This window comes from Rhinopithecus roxellana, chromosome 8 (assembly GCF_007565055.1).
Source record: "Rhinopithecus roxellana isolate Shanxi Qingling chromosome 8, ASM756505v1, whole genome shotgun sequence".
In the NCBI taxonomy this organism is placed as follows: Eukaryota; Metazoa; Chordata; class Mammalia; order Primates; family Cercopithecidae; genus Rhinopithecus; species Rhinopithecus roxellana.
The window spans coordinates 10,277,294-10,293,078 of record NC_044556.1 but is presented as its reverse complement, the minus strand read 5'-3'; the positions used below and the strand labels follow the sequence as shown (position 1 = coordinate 10,293,078).

At 54.9% G+C, this 15,785-nt stretch overlaps 3 protein-coding genes across 11 annotated transcripts in view; 2 read left to right on the top strand and 1 right to left on the bottom strand.

Annotated features, from left to right (window-relative positions):
* The first annotated feature begins 551 nt into the window (after nucleotides 1-551).
* Nucleotides 552-5,421, top strand: VMAC (vimentin type intermediate filament associated coiled-coil protein). Its single transcript, XM_010367195.2, has 2 exons — nucleotides 552-774; nucleotides 4,919-5,421. Exons 1-2 carry the CDS (start codon nucleotides 584-586, stop codon nucleotides 5,235-5,237), a joined length of 510 nt encoding a protein of 169 aa, XP_010365497.1. The 5' UTR covers nucleotides 552-583; the 3' UTR covers nucleotides 5,238-5,421.
* A 6,221-nt stretch (nucleotides 5,422-11,642) lies between these two features.
* Nucleotides 11,643-14,271, top strand: CAPS (calcyphosine). Its single transcript, XM_010367186.2, has 5 exons — nucleotides 11,643-12,389; nucleotides 12,465-12,571; nucleotides 12,644-12,821; nucleotides 13,017-13,223; nucleotides 13,296-14,271. Exons 1-5 carry the CDS (start codon nucleotides 12,273-12,275, stop codon nucleotides 13,356-13,358), a joined length of 672 nt encoding a protein of 223 aa, XP_010365488.2. The 5' UTR covers nucleotides 11,643-12,272; the 3' UTR covers nucleotides 13,359-14,271.
* RANBP3 (RAN binding protein 3) overlaps nucleotides 14,201-15,785 on the bottom strand; it is a 63,413-nt gene continuing 61,828 nt past the window's right edge. For all 9 annotated transcript variants that reach the window (XM_010367189.2, XM_010367187.2, XM_010367188.2 and 6 more), the window contains one exon: nucleotides 14,201-15,711. In XM_010367189.2, the coding sequence (XP_010365491.1) occupies nucleotides 15,668-15,711 (44 nt within the window). In that variant the 3' untranslated portion in view covers nucleotides 14,201-15,667. The remainder of the gene's footprint in view (nucleotides 15,712-15,785) is intronic.

Below are 15,785 nucleotides of genomic sequence, written 5' to 3'. Positions count from 1 at the left end.
TGAAAATACTAGAAGCTCCGCGGGACGGGGCCTCTGTCCAACCAGCGGCTATTCCACGCCCTAGGCCGGACGAAGTACCCAGGCGCTTGACTTGAGGGCATGGCTAGAATTGGAGGCAGAACCTAAAAGGGACTTGACCAATCCGAGACTGTATAAAGGATGAAGGGCGAGGCCGTGCCTGGCTCTGCCCCTGACAGGCAACATGCTGCTTCGCGGAGTCCGGGCCAATCCTGGTGTTAGCTTCCAAGTAGGGCGGGTACAGTATCGAAGGTGTGACCAATCCCGTTTCCAGAGCCTGAGTTGCGCTGGCCGCCAAAGGATGTGGCCAGGCTGGGGGCGTGGCTGTCAAGATCTTGTCCAATCCTAGAGTGAGCCCAAACTCAGGGGCGGAGTTTCATTATCCCGGAACCGGTGGTAGTGTTTGGGTTTGAGGAGAGCGCGACCTAGCCCTGTGGGGCGGAATCTAGCGGGGTCAGCGACCAATCGCGCTGAGGTTCAGAGGGGCGGGCCCATCTCGGGGGCGGGGCCTTGCCACTTCCGGGCCGCCCGGGGGCGTGGCCGGGCCTGGACAGCGGCCTGGGCCATGTCGGCGCCGCCTGCCCTGCAGATCCGGGAGGCGAACGCACACCTGGCGGCCGTGCATCGGCGCGCGGCGGAGCTGGAGGCACGGCTGAACGCGGCGGAGCGCACGGTGCACGCCCAGGCCGAGCGCCTGGCCCTCCACGACCAGCAGCTGCGCGCTGCCCTAGACGAACTGGGTCGCGCCAAGGACCGGTGAGGCCCGGGGCCGGCCAGGTGGACTTCACCGAGGCGGTGGGCGGAGGCAGAGCCGAGGCTGGAAAGCAAGGAAGGGTAGGGGGAACCGTGTGCACTCGTATGGAAGCTAGACTGTTTATGGGATTGATAAAAACACCAAAAAACTCTAATTAGTAATCAGTATGTAAAGTTGAGAGAAGTGACACAGGTGTGGGCCTCTAACTTCAAACAGGCCCACTTTCCCACAGGTGCTGAGCGACGCAGGGACCACAGACCACCCAGCGTAGGCACTGGGAGCCATAGCAGGCTCTTCAGCTGGGGAAGAGGGGATCATATCAGCATTTTTTTTTTTTTTTTTTTTTTTTTTTGTGAGATGGAGTCTCACTCTGTCGCCCAGGCTGGAGTACGGTGGCACGATCTCAGCTCACTGCAACCTCCGCCTCTCAGGTTCAAGCAATTCCCCAGCCTCAGCATCCCGAGTAGCTGGGATTATAGGCACCTGCCACCACGCCTGGCTAATTTTTTTGTATTTTTAGTAGAGACAGGGTTTCGCCATACTGGTCACGCTGGTCTCGAACTCCTGACCTGAGGTGATCCGCCCACCTCGGCCTCCCAAAGTGCTGGGATTACAGGCATGAGCCACAACGACCGGCCCATATCAGCATTTTAACTTTTTAAATTTATTATGAGTTTTTTGAGACTGAGTTTCGCTCTTGTCGCCTGGGCTGGAGTGCAGTAGCATCATCTCAGCTCACTGCAACCACCGCCTCCCAGGTTCAAGCGATTCTCCTGCCTCAGCTTCCCGTGTAGCTGGGATTAGAGGCATCAGCCACCACGCCCGGTCAATTTTTTGTATTTTTAGTAGAGATGTTGGGCAGGCTGGTCTCTAACTCCTGACCTCAGGTGATCCTCCCACCTCAGCCTGCTAAAGTGCTGGGATTATAGGCGTGAGCCACAGCCTCCGGCCTAAATTTATTATTTTTGAGGAAGGGCCTCACTCTTATGCCCAGGCTGGAGTGCAGCCTCGATCTCCGGAGCTCAGGTGATTCTCCCATCTCAGTCTGACCACTGCCAGTAGCTGGGACTGCAGGCGTCCACCACGCATGGCTAATTTTTTTGTATTTTTTTGTAGAAATCGTTTTGCCATGTTGTCCGGTTTGGTCTTGAACTCCTGGGCTCAAGCAATTCTCCCACCTCACCCTTCCAAAGTGCTGGGATTACAGGCATAAGCCACCATGCCTGTCTGTCTTTTATTATTTTTGAGATGAGATCTTGCTCTGTTGCCCAGGCTGGAATGCAGTGGTGCGATCTCAACTCACTACAGTCTCACCCTCCCTCCTCAGCCTCTCAAGTAGCTGGGATCACAGGCGTGCAACACCACACCTGGCTGATTAAAAAAAAAAAAAAATCCTTTAGAAATGGGGTCAGACTGTGTTGCCTAGGCTGGCCTGGAACTTCTGGGCTCAAGCGATCCTCCCACCTCAGCCTCCCAGAGTGCTAGGATTACAGGCGTGCGCCACCATGCTGTCCCGTATCAGCATTTTTGAAGAGTCCCTCTGATAGCTGAGGATGAAAGAGATGAGACAGGCACCCAGGAAGGTGGGAGGAGCTGGGGCCCAGGTGGGAACTATTAATTCAGAGCTAATTGGACATATTCATTCATTTTTACCGAGCATCTGCTGTGTGCCAGGCACTCATCCATTCATCTTCTTTGAACCCCTACTGTGTGTCAGGCACTATGCTGGGTACTGGAGCACATCAGTAAGACCTACTCAGCATTGCCCATTGGGCGTCCACAGTCCAGTGGAGAGACGGACATGTCACTGGGCAGTTACATCATTGGTGGTTAAGGGCTGTGATGGAGGGGCATATGGGGCTCTGAGGGGTCTCAGAGGGAAGGCTTCCTGGAGGAAGAGCCTACTAAGAATAGATGGGGAAAGATACTGGAAAAGAAGGAACTGCAGGAAGAGTGAGGGGACGCAATGAGGGTTCTCATAAGAAAATGCCATAAACTGGCTGGGCAGTGGCTCATGCCTGTAATCCCCACACTTTGGGAGGCTGTGGTGGGCAGATCACTTGGGGTCAGGAGTTCAAGACCAGCCTGGCCAACATGGCAAAACCCCGTCTCTACTAAAAATATAAAAAAGTAACTGGGTGTGGTGGCATGCACCTGTAGTCCCAAGCTACTCGGGAGGTTGAGGCACGAGAATCGCTTGAACCCAGGAGGCAGAGGTTGTGGTGAGCAGAAGTTGTGCCACTGCGCTCCAGCCTGGGCGACAGAGGGAGACTCTGTCTCAAACAAACAAACGAAAAAACAAAATGCCGTAAATGAAGTGGCTTAAACAAGATGTTTGTTTCTCAGCGTTCTGGAGGCTGGACGTCCGAGAGCAGGGTGCCTGCATGGTCAGGTTATGGCGAGGGCCCTCTTCCTGGCTTGCAGATTTCTGGCTTCTCTCTGCATCCTCACAGGGCAGAGAGAGCTAGGGAGTTCTTTTGTATCTCTTCATATAAGCATACTAATCCCATCATAGAGACCCCCACCCTGACAACCTCATCTAAGCCTAATCATCTCCCAAAGGCTCCATCTCCAGATACCCTTCTGCTATGGTTAGGCTTTGTGTCTCCACCCAAATGTCAGCTTGAATTCTAATCCCATAATGCCCACGTGTCGTGGGAGGGACTGGTGGGAGGTAAGTGAATCATGGGGGATAGTTTCCCCTTCATGCTGTTCTCGTGATAGTGAGTGAGTTCTCATGAGATCTGATGACTGGGAGCAATGGCTCATGCCTGTAATCTCAGCACTTTGGGAAGCTGAAGCAGGCAGATCACCTAAGGTCAGGAGTTCGAGACCAGTTACCAGATGGTAACTGAACTTGTTACCATCAGAGTGTAAGCTCTATGAGGGCAGGAATTTTTGTCTGTCTTGTTCTCTGTTTGTCACCAGTGCCTGACATACCCCAGGAAGAACAGGATGGGTCTGTGGGCTCCTAAAGGAAGCCAGGGGACCCCTAGTACATCTGCTGACGTGATGAGGCCCCCTCGAGCCAGCCTAGCTTTTTTTTTTTTTTTTTTTTTTTTTTTGAGATGGAGTCTGGCTCTGTCACGCAGGCTGGAGTGCAGTGATGTGATCTTGGCTCACTGAAACCTCTGCCTCCCAGGTTCAGGCAATTCTCCTGTCTCATCCTTCAGAGTAGTTGGGATTACAGGCACCCCACCACCACAACCGGCTAATTTTGTATTTTTAGTAGAGACGGGGGGGAGGGGCTTTCACCATGTTGACCAGGCTGGTCTTGAACTTCTGACCTCAAGTGATCCACCCGCTTTGGCCTCCCGAAGGGCTGGGATTACAGGCTGAGCCACTGCACCCGGCCTGAACTGAATGTTTCTGTCTCCCCAAAATTCATATCATGAAGCCCTAACCCCAATGGGAGGTGCATTAGTCCATTCTCACAATGCTATAGGGACATACCTGATACCGGGCGATTTATAAAGAGGTGTAATTCTTTATAATTAAGAATTATAAAGAACCTTGTCTCTACTAAAAATACAAAAATCAGTTGGGCATGGTGGCACATGCCTGTAAACCCAGCTACTTGGGAGGTTGAGGCAGGACAGTTGTTTGAACCTGGGTGGCAGAGGTTGCACTGAACTCCAGCCTGGGCAACAGAGCGACACTCTGTCGCAAAAATTATAATAATAGGCTGGGCATGGTGGCTTATGCCTGTAATCCCAGCACTTTGAGAGGCCACGGTGGGCGGATCATGAGGTCAGGAGTTTGAGACCAGCCTGGCCAGCATGGGGAAACCCCGTCTCTACTGATGATACAAAAAATTAGCCGGGCATGGTGGTGGGCACCTGTAATCCCAGCTACTAGGGAGGCTGAGGTAGGAGAATCACTTGAACCCTGGAGGCAGAGGTTGCAGTGAGCTGAGATGGTGCCACTGCACTCCAGCCTGGGCAACAGGGCGAGACTTCATCTCAAAAAAAAAAGTAAAATATAAAATAGTAAAAACAAAGAAACATCCCGTTCATAACCAGGGAGGACCCTGAGGCAGTGGTGAGGAACGTGGGCTTTATCCCAAAGGTGATGGGGTCTGGAGCAGGGAGGAACAGGCGCTGTGGTCCTCAGTTCCGTAATCACCTCTTCTTGCCTTCTTGCCAGTGAGATTGCCACACTCCAGGAGCAGCTGATGACCTCAGAGGCCACTGTCCACAGCCTGCAGGCCGCCGTGCACCAGAGGGACAAACTCATTAGGCAGTTGCAGCCCCGGGCTGAGCTGTTGCAGGACATCTGCCGCCGCCGACCACCCCTGGCCGGGCTGCTGGCTGCCCTGGCTGAGGCTGAGCGCCTGGGGCCCGTGCCGGCCAGTGACCCCGGCCACCCACCCCCCGGTGGGCCTGGTCCACCCCTTGCCAATAGCACTGGGGAAGAGGCAGACAGGGTCCACCTCCAGCCTGCGGTGTTTGGGACCACAGTGTGAGCCCGGAATGCAGATTCCAGAATGGAGACAGAAAGCCACTGCTGTCAATGTCCTTGGGAGTCACCAGCGTCCTGCAGGGGGACCCAATGGCAGAGCCACAGTCCTGTCTAAGCATCAGAACAGGCTAAACAGTCAAAGTTTTCAAATAGGTCCACAGGCCAGATGCAGACGTTTAACCCAGACAGAAGTGTTCTTGTTTGTTTTTAAACTTTAAATCAGTCACCCTTGCTAAAAACCTGGTAATGCAAACACAAAGATCTGGATTTCTGGCAAGATTTGGCCATAATTGCCTGGAGTCCAGGGCACCCTCTTTAGCCAGGGTGTGAGTTTCTGTTGGTCTTTTTTTGAGACAGAGTCCCACTCTGTCACCCTGGCCGGAGTGCAGTGGTGCGATCTTGGCTCACTGCAACCTCCACCTTCTGGGTTCAAGCGATTCTCCTGCCTCAGCTTCCCAAGTAGCTGGGATTACAGATGCGCACCACCACACCCAGCTAATTTTTGTATTTTTAGTAGAGATGGGGGTTTCACCATGTTGACCAGGGTGGTGTTGAACTCCTGGCTTCAAGTGATCTGCCTGCCTAGGCCTCCCAAAGTACTGGGATTACAGGTGTGAGCCACCGTGCCTGGCCTCTGTTGGTCTTACCTCTCTTAGTTTGGCCCCTGAAGCACCTGAATTGAGACCTCTCTTTTTCTGTCTGGTGAATGTAAATGGTATCAAGTTCCCCATTATTTAAGTTTTTCTCCTTTTTTTGTGGGGGGCGGGGAGCTGCCCTGATTCTTGTTCCTACTGAAGCAGCCCCGATCCCAGGACTAATGCATTTTCTTAGTTTTCTATCCCACACCAGAATTGGAAGGCTCCAGCCAATAAAGACAAATTTATTTTTATTTATTCTTTACAGAGACAAGGTCCCACTGTGTCGCCTAGGCTGGAGTGCAGAGGTGTGATCATGGCTCACTGCAGCCTTGAACTCCTGGCCTCAAGAGATCCTCCCACCTCAGCCTCCCGAGTAGCTGGGACCACAGGCATGTGTCCCCATGCCCAGCTAATTATTTTATTTTTTTAAAGTTTTTCTGAGACGGAGTCTCCCTCTGTCACCCAGGTTGGAGTGCGGCAGTGCCATCTCGGCTCACTGCAACCTCCGCCTCCTGGGTTCAAGTGACTCTCCTGCCTCAGCCTCCTGAGTAGCTGGGATTACAGGCACGCGCCACCATGCCTGGCTAATTTTTAAAATTTTAGTAGAAACAGGCTTTTGCTATATTGCCCGGGCTCAAGCGATCTTATGAGCCACCACACCACATCCAGCTTCATTTTATTTTCTTTTTTTTTTTTTTTTTTTTTTTTTTTGAGACGGAGTCTCGCTCTGTCGCTCAGGCTGGAGTGCAGTGGCTGGATCTCCGCTCACTGCAAGCTCCGCCTCCCGGGTTCACGCCATTCTCCTGCCTCAGCCTCCCGAGTAGCTGGGACTACAGGCGCCCGCCACCTTGCCCGGCTAGTTTTTTGTATTTTTTAGTAGAGACGGGGTTTCACTGTGTTAGCCAGGATGGTCTCAATCTCCTGACCTCGTGATCCGCCCGTCTCGGCCTCCCAAAGTGCTGGGATTACAGGCTTGAGCCACCGCGCCCGGCCCATTTTATTTTCTTTACTGAACTTGTTACCATCAGAGTGTAAGCTCTATGAGGGCAGGAATTTTTGTCTGTCTTGTTCTCTGTCACCAGTGCCTGACATACCCCAGGAAGAACAGGATGGGTCTGTGGGCTCCTAAAGGAAGCCAGGGGACCCCTAGTACATCTGCTGACGTGATGAGGCCCCCTCAAGCCAGCCTAGCTTTTTTTTTTTTTTTTTTTTTGAGATGAAGTCTGGCTCTGTCACGCAGGCTGGAGTGCAGTGGTGTGATCTTGGCTCACTGAAACCTCTGCCTCCCAGGTTCAAGCAATTCTCCTGTCTCACCCTTCAGAGTAGTTGGGATTACAGGCACCCCACCCCCACACCCGGCTAATTTTGTATTTTTAGTAGAGACGGGGGGAGGGGCTTTCACCATGTTGACCAGGCTGGTCTCAAACTCCTGACCTTAGGTGATCTACCTGCCTCGGCCTTCAAAAGTGCTGCGATTATAGGGGTAAGCCACCGTGCCCGGCCCTAGCCTAGCTTTTGTAGCACACAACTGTCTCCTTTTTATACGCCCTAAAGAATCTATTTTTGAACTCCTTGTTTCTGCACTGTCCTTCTTAGTCCAAGACATTCAGGGTGCTTTACTTGTTGTCAAACCAGGGAAAGGAGAAAACTCCTGTGCCTTTCGGGGCCAGTCATTCCCCCACCTCCTCACTCAGGGAACTGTCACACCAGGAACCGCTGAGGGGCACAGCCTGTTTCAGACCAGAAAGGTCGGAGGCCACCCACGGCCCTCAGGATGGCGCCTGCCTGCCTGCCTGGCAACAGTGACCCCTCAGTGCAGTGACAATGGGCCCATTTTCTCCTCTGGATGAACAAGGACGGGGGTTGTTTGTACAAAGGAAAGGCAGGCTGGGGCCTGTCTGTGCTCAAGAATAAACCGGATGATTTCCTGGCCTGGGTCCTTCATCCTTTCATCCTGGCTTGGGGGCAAGAGGGAGGCCCTCTGTGTTATCTGTGCCTCATGGTAGGGTCCTGCTGGGCCAGGTGGAATCTAGGGAGCATGCGCAAAGCACTCTCTACACCGATTGCGTCTAATCTTCGAGTTCCCTGTAGACATAGGCTTTGTCCTCATTTTACAGCTGTGGAAAGTGAGGCCCAGGCCAGGTGTGGGGCTCACGCCTGTAATCCCAACACTTTGGGAGGCTGAGATGGGTGGATCACCTGAGGTCAGGAGTTCGAGACCAGCCTGGCCAACATGGTGAAACCCCCATCTCTCCTAAAAATACTGAAATTAGCCAGGTGTGGTGGCGGGCACCTGTAATGCCAGCTACTCAAGAAGAATTGCTTGAACCCGGGAGACGGAGGCTGCACTGAGTGGAGATCGCACCACTGCACTCCAGCCTGGGCAACAGAGTGAGACTCGGTCTCAGAGAAAAAACAAAAAACAGTAACAACAACAACAACAACAACAAAACCAGAGGCCCAGAGGTGTGAAGGGAACACACTCCAGGTCTGGAGGGCCAGGGCCACTTTCAATTTTGGGGGAAGTTATTGCTCAAATTCTGTTTTCTTTCTTTTTAAAGAGACCAAAGTCTCACTGTTGCCCAGGCTGGAGTGCAATGGTGTGATCACAACTCACTGCAGCCTCAAAATCCTGGGCTTGGCTGGGCACAGTGGCTCACACCTATATAATCTCAGCATTTTGGGAGGCCAAGGCAGGTGGATCACCTGAGACCAGGAGTTTGAGACCAGCCTGGACAACATGGTGAACCTCCGTTTCTACTAAAAATGCAAAAATTAACCGGGTGTGGTGGCGCATGCCTGTAATCCCAGCTACTCGGGAGTTTGAGACAGGAGAATTACTTGAACCCGGGAGATGGAGGCTGTAGTGAGCCGAGACTGCGCCACTGCAATCCAGTTTGGGTGACAGAGGGAGACTCCCTCTAAAAAAAAAATCCTGGGCTCCTCAGCCTGCCACCTCAGCCTGCCAAGTAGCTGGGACCACAGGCATATGCCACCATGCCTCGCTGAGTTTTTTGCATTTTTTCTAGAGATAAGGTCTCATTACATTGCCCAGGCTGGTCTTGAACTCCTGGCCTCAAGTGATCCTCCTGCATTGGCCTCCCAAGAAATCCTTACTAAACATGTAAAAATGAGATGCCAAAACAGCACTTCAATAATAGTGGTTATATTTTATAGTTCTCTACACAGACCAAAAAAAAAAAAAAAAAAAAAAAAATGCTGCTTGTAACACTCATAGATATGAAAGTATTTCCCTGCCTATTTAAATAATTCTGGATTGCAGTGAGCCCTCAGGATTTTGGCAGCCAGATGTCACCATGGTTTCTCATAAAACTGATGATGTTACATCAATGGTGGCTTGAATCAAGACACCAGGTTGCCTGTAACCTACAGATGGGTTTCAGACTCCAAAGGCAACCCCCCTTTTTTTTTTTTTGAGACGGAGTCTGGCTCTGCCACTGCCACTCTGCCACCCAGGCTGAAATATGGTGGTATGATCTTGGCTCACTGCAACCTCCGCCTCCAGGGTTCAAGTGAGTCTCCTGCCTCAGCCTCCCGAGTAGCTGGGATTACAGGCATGCACCACCATGCCCAGCTGTTATTATTATTTTTTTTAGTAGAGATGGGGTTTCACCATGTTGGCCAGGCTGGTCTTGAACTCCTGACCTCAAGTGATCCGCCCGCCTCGGCCTCCCAAAGTGCTGGGATTACAGGTGTGAGCCCCTGCGCCTGACCTCTTTTTTAAGTTATTTATTTATTTATTTTTTTGAGACGGAGTCTCACTCTGTCGCTCAGGCTGGAGTGCAGTAGCACGATCTCGGCTCACTGCAAGCTCCACCTCCCGGGTTTACGCCATTCTTCTGCCTCAGCCTCCCGAGTAGCTGGGACTACAGGCGCCCGCCACCTCACCCGGCTAGTTTATTTTTTTTCGTATTTTTAGTAGAGACGGGGTTTCACCGTGTTAGCCAGGATGGTCTCGATCTCCTGACCTCGTGATCCACCCGTCTCGGCTTCCCAAAGTGCTGGGATTACAGGCTTGAGCCACCGCGCAGTGATTTATTTATTTATTGAGACAGAGTCTCACTCTGTTGCCCAGGCTGGGGTGCAGTGGTGTGGTCTTGGTTCACTGCAACCTCTGCCTCCCAGGTTCAAGTGATTCTTTTGCCTCAGCCTCTGGAGTAGCTGGGATTACAGGCGCCCACCACCATGCCTGGCTTTTTTTTTTTTTTTTCTTTTTGATATGAAGTCTTGCTCCTGTCCCCCAGTCTGGAGTGCAATGGCGCGATCTCGGCTCCCTGCAACCTCTGCCTCCCAGGTTCAAGCAATTCTCCTGCCTCAGCTTCCCGAGTAGCTGGGATTATAGGCAGGTACCACCATGCCCAGCTAATTTTGTATTTTTAGTAGAGATGGGGTTTCACCATGTTGGCCAGGCTGGTCTCGAACTGCTGACCTCATGATCTGCCCGCCTCGGCCTCCCAAAGTGCTGTTATTACAGGCGTGAGCCACCATGTCTGGCTAATTTTTGTGTTTATAGTAGAGACAGGGTTTCACCATGTTGGCCAGGCTGGTCTCGAACTGCTGACCTCATGATCTGCCCGCCTCGGCCTCCCAAAGTGCTGTTATTACAGGCGTGAGCCACCATGTCTGGCTAATTTTTGTGTTTATAGTAGAGACAGGGTTTCACCATGTTGGCCAGGCTGGTCTCGAACTGCTGACCTCATGATCTGCCCGACTCGGCCTCCCAAAGTGCTGGGATTACAGGTGTGAGCCACCGCGCCTGGCCAGTTTATTTATTTTTTAAGAGGCAGGGTCTTGCTCTGTAACCCAGGCTGGAGTGCAGTGATGCAATCATAGCTCACTGCAGCCTCCAACTCCCGGGCTCAAGCAATCCTCCTGCCTCAGCCTCCCGAGTAGGTGGGATTACAGGAACACACCACCATGCCTGGCTAATTTTTTGTGTTTTGTGTAGAGATGGGGGTTCTCACTATGTTGCACAGGCTGGTCTCAAACTCCTGGGCTCAAGTGATCTTCCTGCCCTGGATTCCCAAAGTGTTAGGATTATAGGCATGAGCCACTGCGCTCAGGCAAGGCAACTTCTGACAATATAATTGTGCTGTGGGCGAGGTAAGGCCAGCCTTGGAGAAGGCTCCGATTGATGATCCTTAGTTCTGGGGGAACGGTGGGTCCCCAAACAGGGCCCATGTTGCAAGTCCTGGGAAACCCACCCGTCTTAGCGGGCAGGTATATCTGACATCTCTGTTGAAGGCCTTCGGTGAGGTGGCTTCATCCCTTGAGGTTTATGTCCGGGATCAGGGCTGCTCCTCCACTTGCGGTCACAACCTCTGGCTCACCACCTTGTCAGGAGCGAGCCCACTAAGTCACATTTCAGGCCTGAAAACCAACAACAAAACATCTGTAAAGACAGAAGTCCTGGGACTGGCTTCTAACGGTCGCCAGTGACAAGCCTTGTGGGGCAGTGAGCAGAGGTGTCCCTCATGCTCAGCTCAGTCCCTGTGGGGTTGCAGGACCTACCCTTGGAGGTGGGCCTGGGCAGGAGGTCTTGGGGCCCCAGGACCTGGGCCTTTTTTTTTTTTTTTTTTTCTTTTTGAGATGGAGTCTCGCTCTGTCGCCTAGGCTGGAATGCAGTGGTGCGATCTTGGCTCACTGCAACCTCCACCTCCCGGGTTCCAGAGGTTCTCCTGCCTCAGCTTCCTGAGTAGCTGGAATTACAGGCACCCACCACCATGCCCAGCTAATTTTTGTATTTTTTAGTAGAGACGGGGTTTCACCACATTGGTCAGGCTAGTCTCGAACTCCTGACCTCGTGATCTGCCCACCTCGGACTCCCAAAGTGCTGGGATTACAGGTGTGAGCCACCGCGCCCAGCCCACCTGGGGCTTTTTTGTTGTTGTACAATAGAAACAGGGTCTCTATATGTTCCCCAGGCTGGTCCAAACTCCTGGGCTCAAGTGATCCTCCCACCTAGACCTCCCAAAGTGCTGGGATTTCAGGCATGAGCCGCTGTGGCCGGTCAGAACCTGGGGCCCTTTTTGAACTTTGATTCCTCAGCAATTTTGTCAGCCCTGGCTGGGGCTGCGAAGCCCCCGTGAAGCCCAGAGAGGGAAAGGGACCTGACCAGGGTCACACGGGAATCATGCCTCAAGCCTCCCTAACCACAGACTTATCTCCACTCAGGGCATTTCATCCCGTGCAGGGCAGTGGCCTGCCCCTCCTCCTTGCAGCCAGGAAGGGATGCAGTGCCACAGGGATCTGGCTGTGTCCCAGGCCCTGTGGGGCTGGCAGTTGAGTAAGCAGTCAGGCTGGATGCACCCATCCCTCCCCTTCCCCTCCCCTCGCTTCCCCTCTCCCCCCCATCCACTGTCGGCCAGCACAGTGCATTCATGCGGCTGGGCCCCGCCCCGTCTCCAGAGGCACCTCCCACTAGCAACAGTCTCCCTAGGCACGACACAGCTAACAGAAGGCCCGGCAGGCAGGACTCTGGGACAGACGCAGGCCAGGTGAGCGTCTGAACAAGGGGCAGTTGGCCAGGGTGGGCTTGCAGGAGTCCCCACCTTGACCTCTCTCCCTTCCAGCTGCCCAGAGAGCCCAGACCCAGCATGGACGCTGTGGACGCCACCATGGAGAAACTCCGGGCTCAGTGCCTGTCCCGCGGGGCCTCAGGCATCCAGGGCCTGGCCAGGTGAGCTGTCCCCTCTCGCCTTCCTGACCCTGGACCCCTGAGACCACTATTCCAACTGTGTCCCGTCTCCAGGTTTTTCCGCCAACTAGACCGGGACGGGAGCAGATCCCTGGACGCTGACGAGTTCCGGCGGGGTCTGGCCAAACTCGGGCTGGTGCTGGACCAGGCGGAGGCAGAAGGTGTGTGCAGGAGGTGGGACCGCGACAGCAGCGGGACGCTGGATCTGGAGGAGTTCCTTCGGGCGCTGCGGGTGAGCCTCCACCTCGCAGTCAAGGCGTGTGGCCTGGGCGTGAGGCGACAGAGGATGCTGTGATGTGGAGACAGGGGACTCCTTCCCAAGAGCTGCTAAGAGGCGCCTGCTAGGGGTGACGGCCCCGGTGCTCTGCAGTGTCTTGGGGGTTTGGGTCTGCTACCCAGCACCCCCAGTCACCACCTCCTGTCCTAGCCCCCCATGTCCCAGGCCCGGGAGGCAGTCATCGCAGCTGCATTTGCCAAGCTGGACCGCAGTGGGGACGGCGTAGTGACAGTGGATGACCTCCGCGGGGTGTACAGTGGCCGTGCCCACCCCAAGGTGCGCAGTGGGGAGTGGACCGAGGACGAGGTGCTGCGCCGCTTCCTGGACAACTTCGACTCCTCTGAGAAGGACGGGCAGGTGGGTGTCTGCGCAGGGGGTCCCCTCCCCTGGCAGTTCCTGGGCCGCCCCCTCACGGCCCTCTGTTTCCAGGTCACGCTGGCAGAATTCCAGGACTACTACAGGCGGCGTGAGTGCCTCCATGAACACAGATGAGGAGTTCGTGGCCATGATGGCCAGTGCCTGGCAGCTGTGAGCAGCTCCGGGCTTAGCCCTGCTGTCCTGGCCTTTCACGCCCCACCCCCGCTGGAGACCTCACTTCTCTCTTGGGCAGCCACACCACAGATCGGGGAGGGGCAGGTAGGGCAATGGAGGCTGCAAGACCGGCTAGACCAGGTCCCTGCTGGGCCACCAGGGGGAGGTGGGACAAAGGTCCTGAGTCACTGGCTCAGGACCCCAGGGAGAAAAGCTGTCCCCACCCACGCCATGCTGACCTGAGGCCTTGCAGCCCCTGCGGATGCCCCCGCCAAGGTCCCCTGATCCCCCCACCCGGCCTGCTGCTCCCCACCCCTCCCTTGTACGTCCCCCAGGAAGCCAGGCGACCCCGGGTGGGAGGCTGTGTGTGGAGGCTATCCTGGAAGGCAGTCTGGACCTGCCCATGTGTGGAGCGACGGGCAAGGGGGCATCCTAACCTCAGAAACCAAAAAAAAAGCCTTTGAGAAAAACATCTGTAAAACATCAACCCCCAATCAGAAGATAGCAATGGGGAATAAAATAGTAGTTCACATGTCCAGCGAGCCCCGTGTCTACACTCTCATGAGCAGCCTGAGGCTGGGAGCCCTGGGCGGGGGCGGAAGACCTGCAGGGCCCTGCAGCGGGGGTTGGGGGTAAAGTGTGGGTGGCGGTGGAGAGACCAGGGCTGTGGCTGGATTCCAGTGCTGGTGACACGTGGGGTGGGAGCATGAGGCCCCAGGCTGCCGGAGGTCCTGGCCCGGGGAGGTAGAGGCCATTCCTGGTCAGGGGCTTCCTGAGGCCCCTGGCACATGCAGAGGCTGGGGTTTTAGTTAAAAGTTTAATGTAGTTCCCAAATACATTTCATATGACAATCTTACATAAATGTTCCAAAACACATGGGCGTTATCTCAGTACTCGTCACTAGCTGGCTAAGGCTTAAAGCAGAGACGTGTGACTGGGTCTCTCGGGAGGGCCTCTGGTTCTTCCCTGGCTCAGGCTTGCTGGGGGCTGTGGGCCAGGGCTCTGGCGACCTAGAGGTGTGGGCGGCACAGCTGCAGGAGGTCTTCTCTTAACCCTCCGAGGGTGGGGCTGGGAGATTTCCTCTGAAGTCCCAAAGAGGCCCTGTGCCCAGGGGACCTCCTCCTCAGCCTCCCTAGGTGGGTGGTGCCAGCTGGCTCTTGGCCACACCCCAGGGTCAGGGGGGCACAGGCGTCCACTCCAGTGTGCTGCGTGCTTGTGAGACCGCCTATTCTGGGACCAGCCCCCTGGCTCTTCCACCAAGACCTGGTGAGGGTACCCCTCTGCCTCTCAGAGGCCCCTGGCCCTGGACAGTCCTGGGGGCAGTGACACCTGCGGCTGGGGAAGGGATGGCCAACAGCGGGAAGCAGTTTGCGCCTGGTGCCTGATGATGGTGAACCACGTGACAGATGGAGACAGGAGTCAGGGGACCCTGGGGACCCTTCCAGGTCCAGTGACCTTTTCCTAGATAGGCACTCTCCAGGCCTAGGACAGACAGGGCCCCAACTCCTCATCACCCCGTGACTCAGCCTGGAGGTACCTGGGGTGGGAAACAAGTGACCCCCCTCAACCTCAGAGGCCAGAACCACAGGTCGGGGACAGGGACCTCAACGGAGCTGTGCCTGCTCAACGCTCGAGAGCATCTTAACCTAAGAAACCAAAACAAAGCCTTTGAAAATAAAAAGAAAAAAAGATGTAAAATATACACCCCCAATCAGGGAGGGGAAGTGGGAAATGAAGATAGTAGTTAACAGCATGTCCAATGGGCCCAGTGTCTACACTCAGAGCAGTCCCCAGGCTGGGCGGGGGTCCCAGGACTATAGTCGGGGAGTCCCAGGCAGGGGTAGAGGGCCAGCTGCTCCCCACAAGGGCGGGGCCCCGCAGCAGGGAGGGAAGGGTGTGGGCAGCGGAGAAGCCAGGGGCTCTGGCTGGACCCAGAGGCTGGCGACACGCAGGGTGAAGGAACGAGGTCTCCAGTCCCAGTGAGAAGCCGTGACAAGTCTTAATGTGCCATTTCAATTCGAAGGAGGGGAGGGAGGAAATGTTCTTGTTTGTTTCACTCATCAATATGATGAGGTCTCATGTCCCAAACCACATTCAGGCAGTTCCCGAGTCTGCTTTTGAACAGGACGTGCGGGTCCAGACTGTGGCCGGCCCAGCGGGGTGTGTGGTTCCCGGCCCCGCACCTGGACGCTGCCTGCGGGGTGGGGGTGGGTGGGCGGGCGGACAGACGGACAAAGCAGCAGCCTGGTGTGCAGCCGGGCTCCCGGCCGCTATGTGCTCCCGGTCGTCTGCCCGTCCCCTTCGTCACCAGCACCTGCAGGGAAGCAGCAGCCCTGCGTCAGGATGGAGCCCGCATTTCCCAGGTCTGGCCACCCCCGCCAGGAGATC

Coding starts and splice junctions, on each gene's coding strand:
- VMAC (XM_010367195.2), top strand. CDS start 584: ATGTCGGCGCCGCCTGCCCTGCAGATCCGGGAGGCGAACGCACACCTG. Junction 775..4,918: donor CTGGGTCGCGCCAAGGACCG/GTGAGGCCCGGG, acceptor CCTTCTTGCCAG/TGAGATTGCCACACTCCAGG.
- CAPS (XM_010367186.2), top strand. CDS start 12,273: ATGCGGCTGGGCCCCGCCCCGTCTCCAGAGGCACCTCCCACTAGCAAC. Junction 12,822..13,016: donor AGTTCCTTCGGGCGCTGCGG/GTGAGCCTCCAC, acceptor CTCCTGTCCTAG/CCCCCCATGTCCCAGGCCCG. Junction 13,224..13,295: donor CCTCTGAGAAGGACGGGCAG/GTGGGTGTCTGC, acceptor CTCTGTTTCCAG/GTCACGCTGGCAGAATTCCA.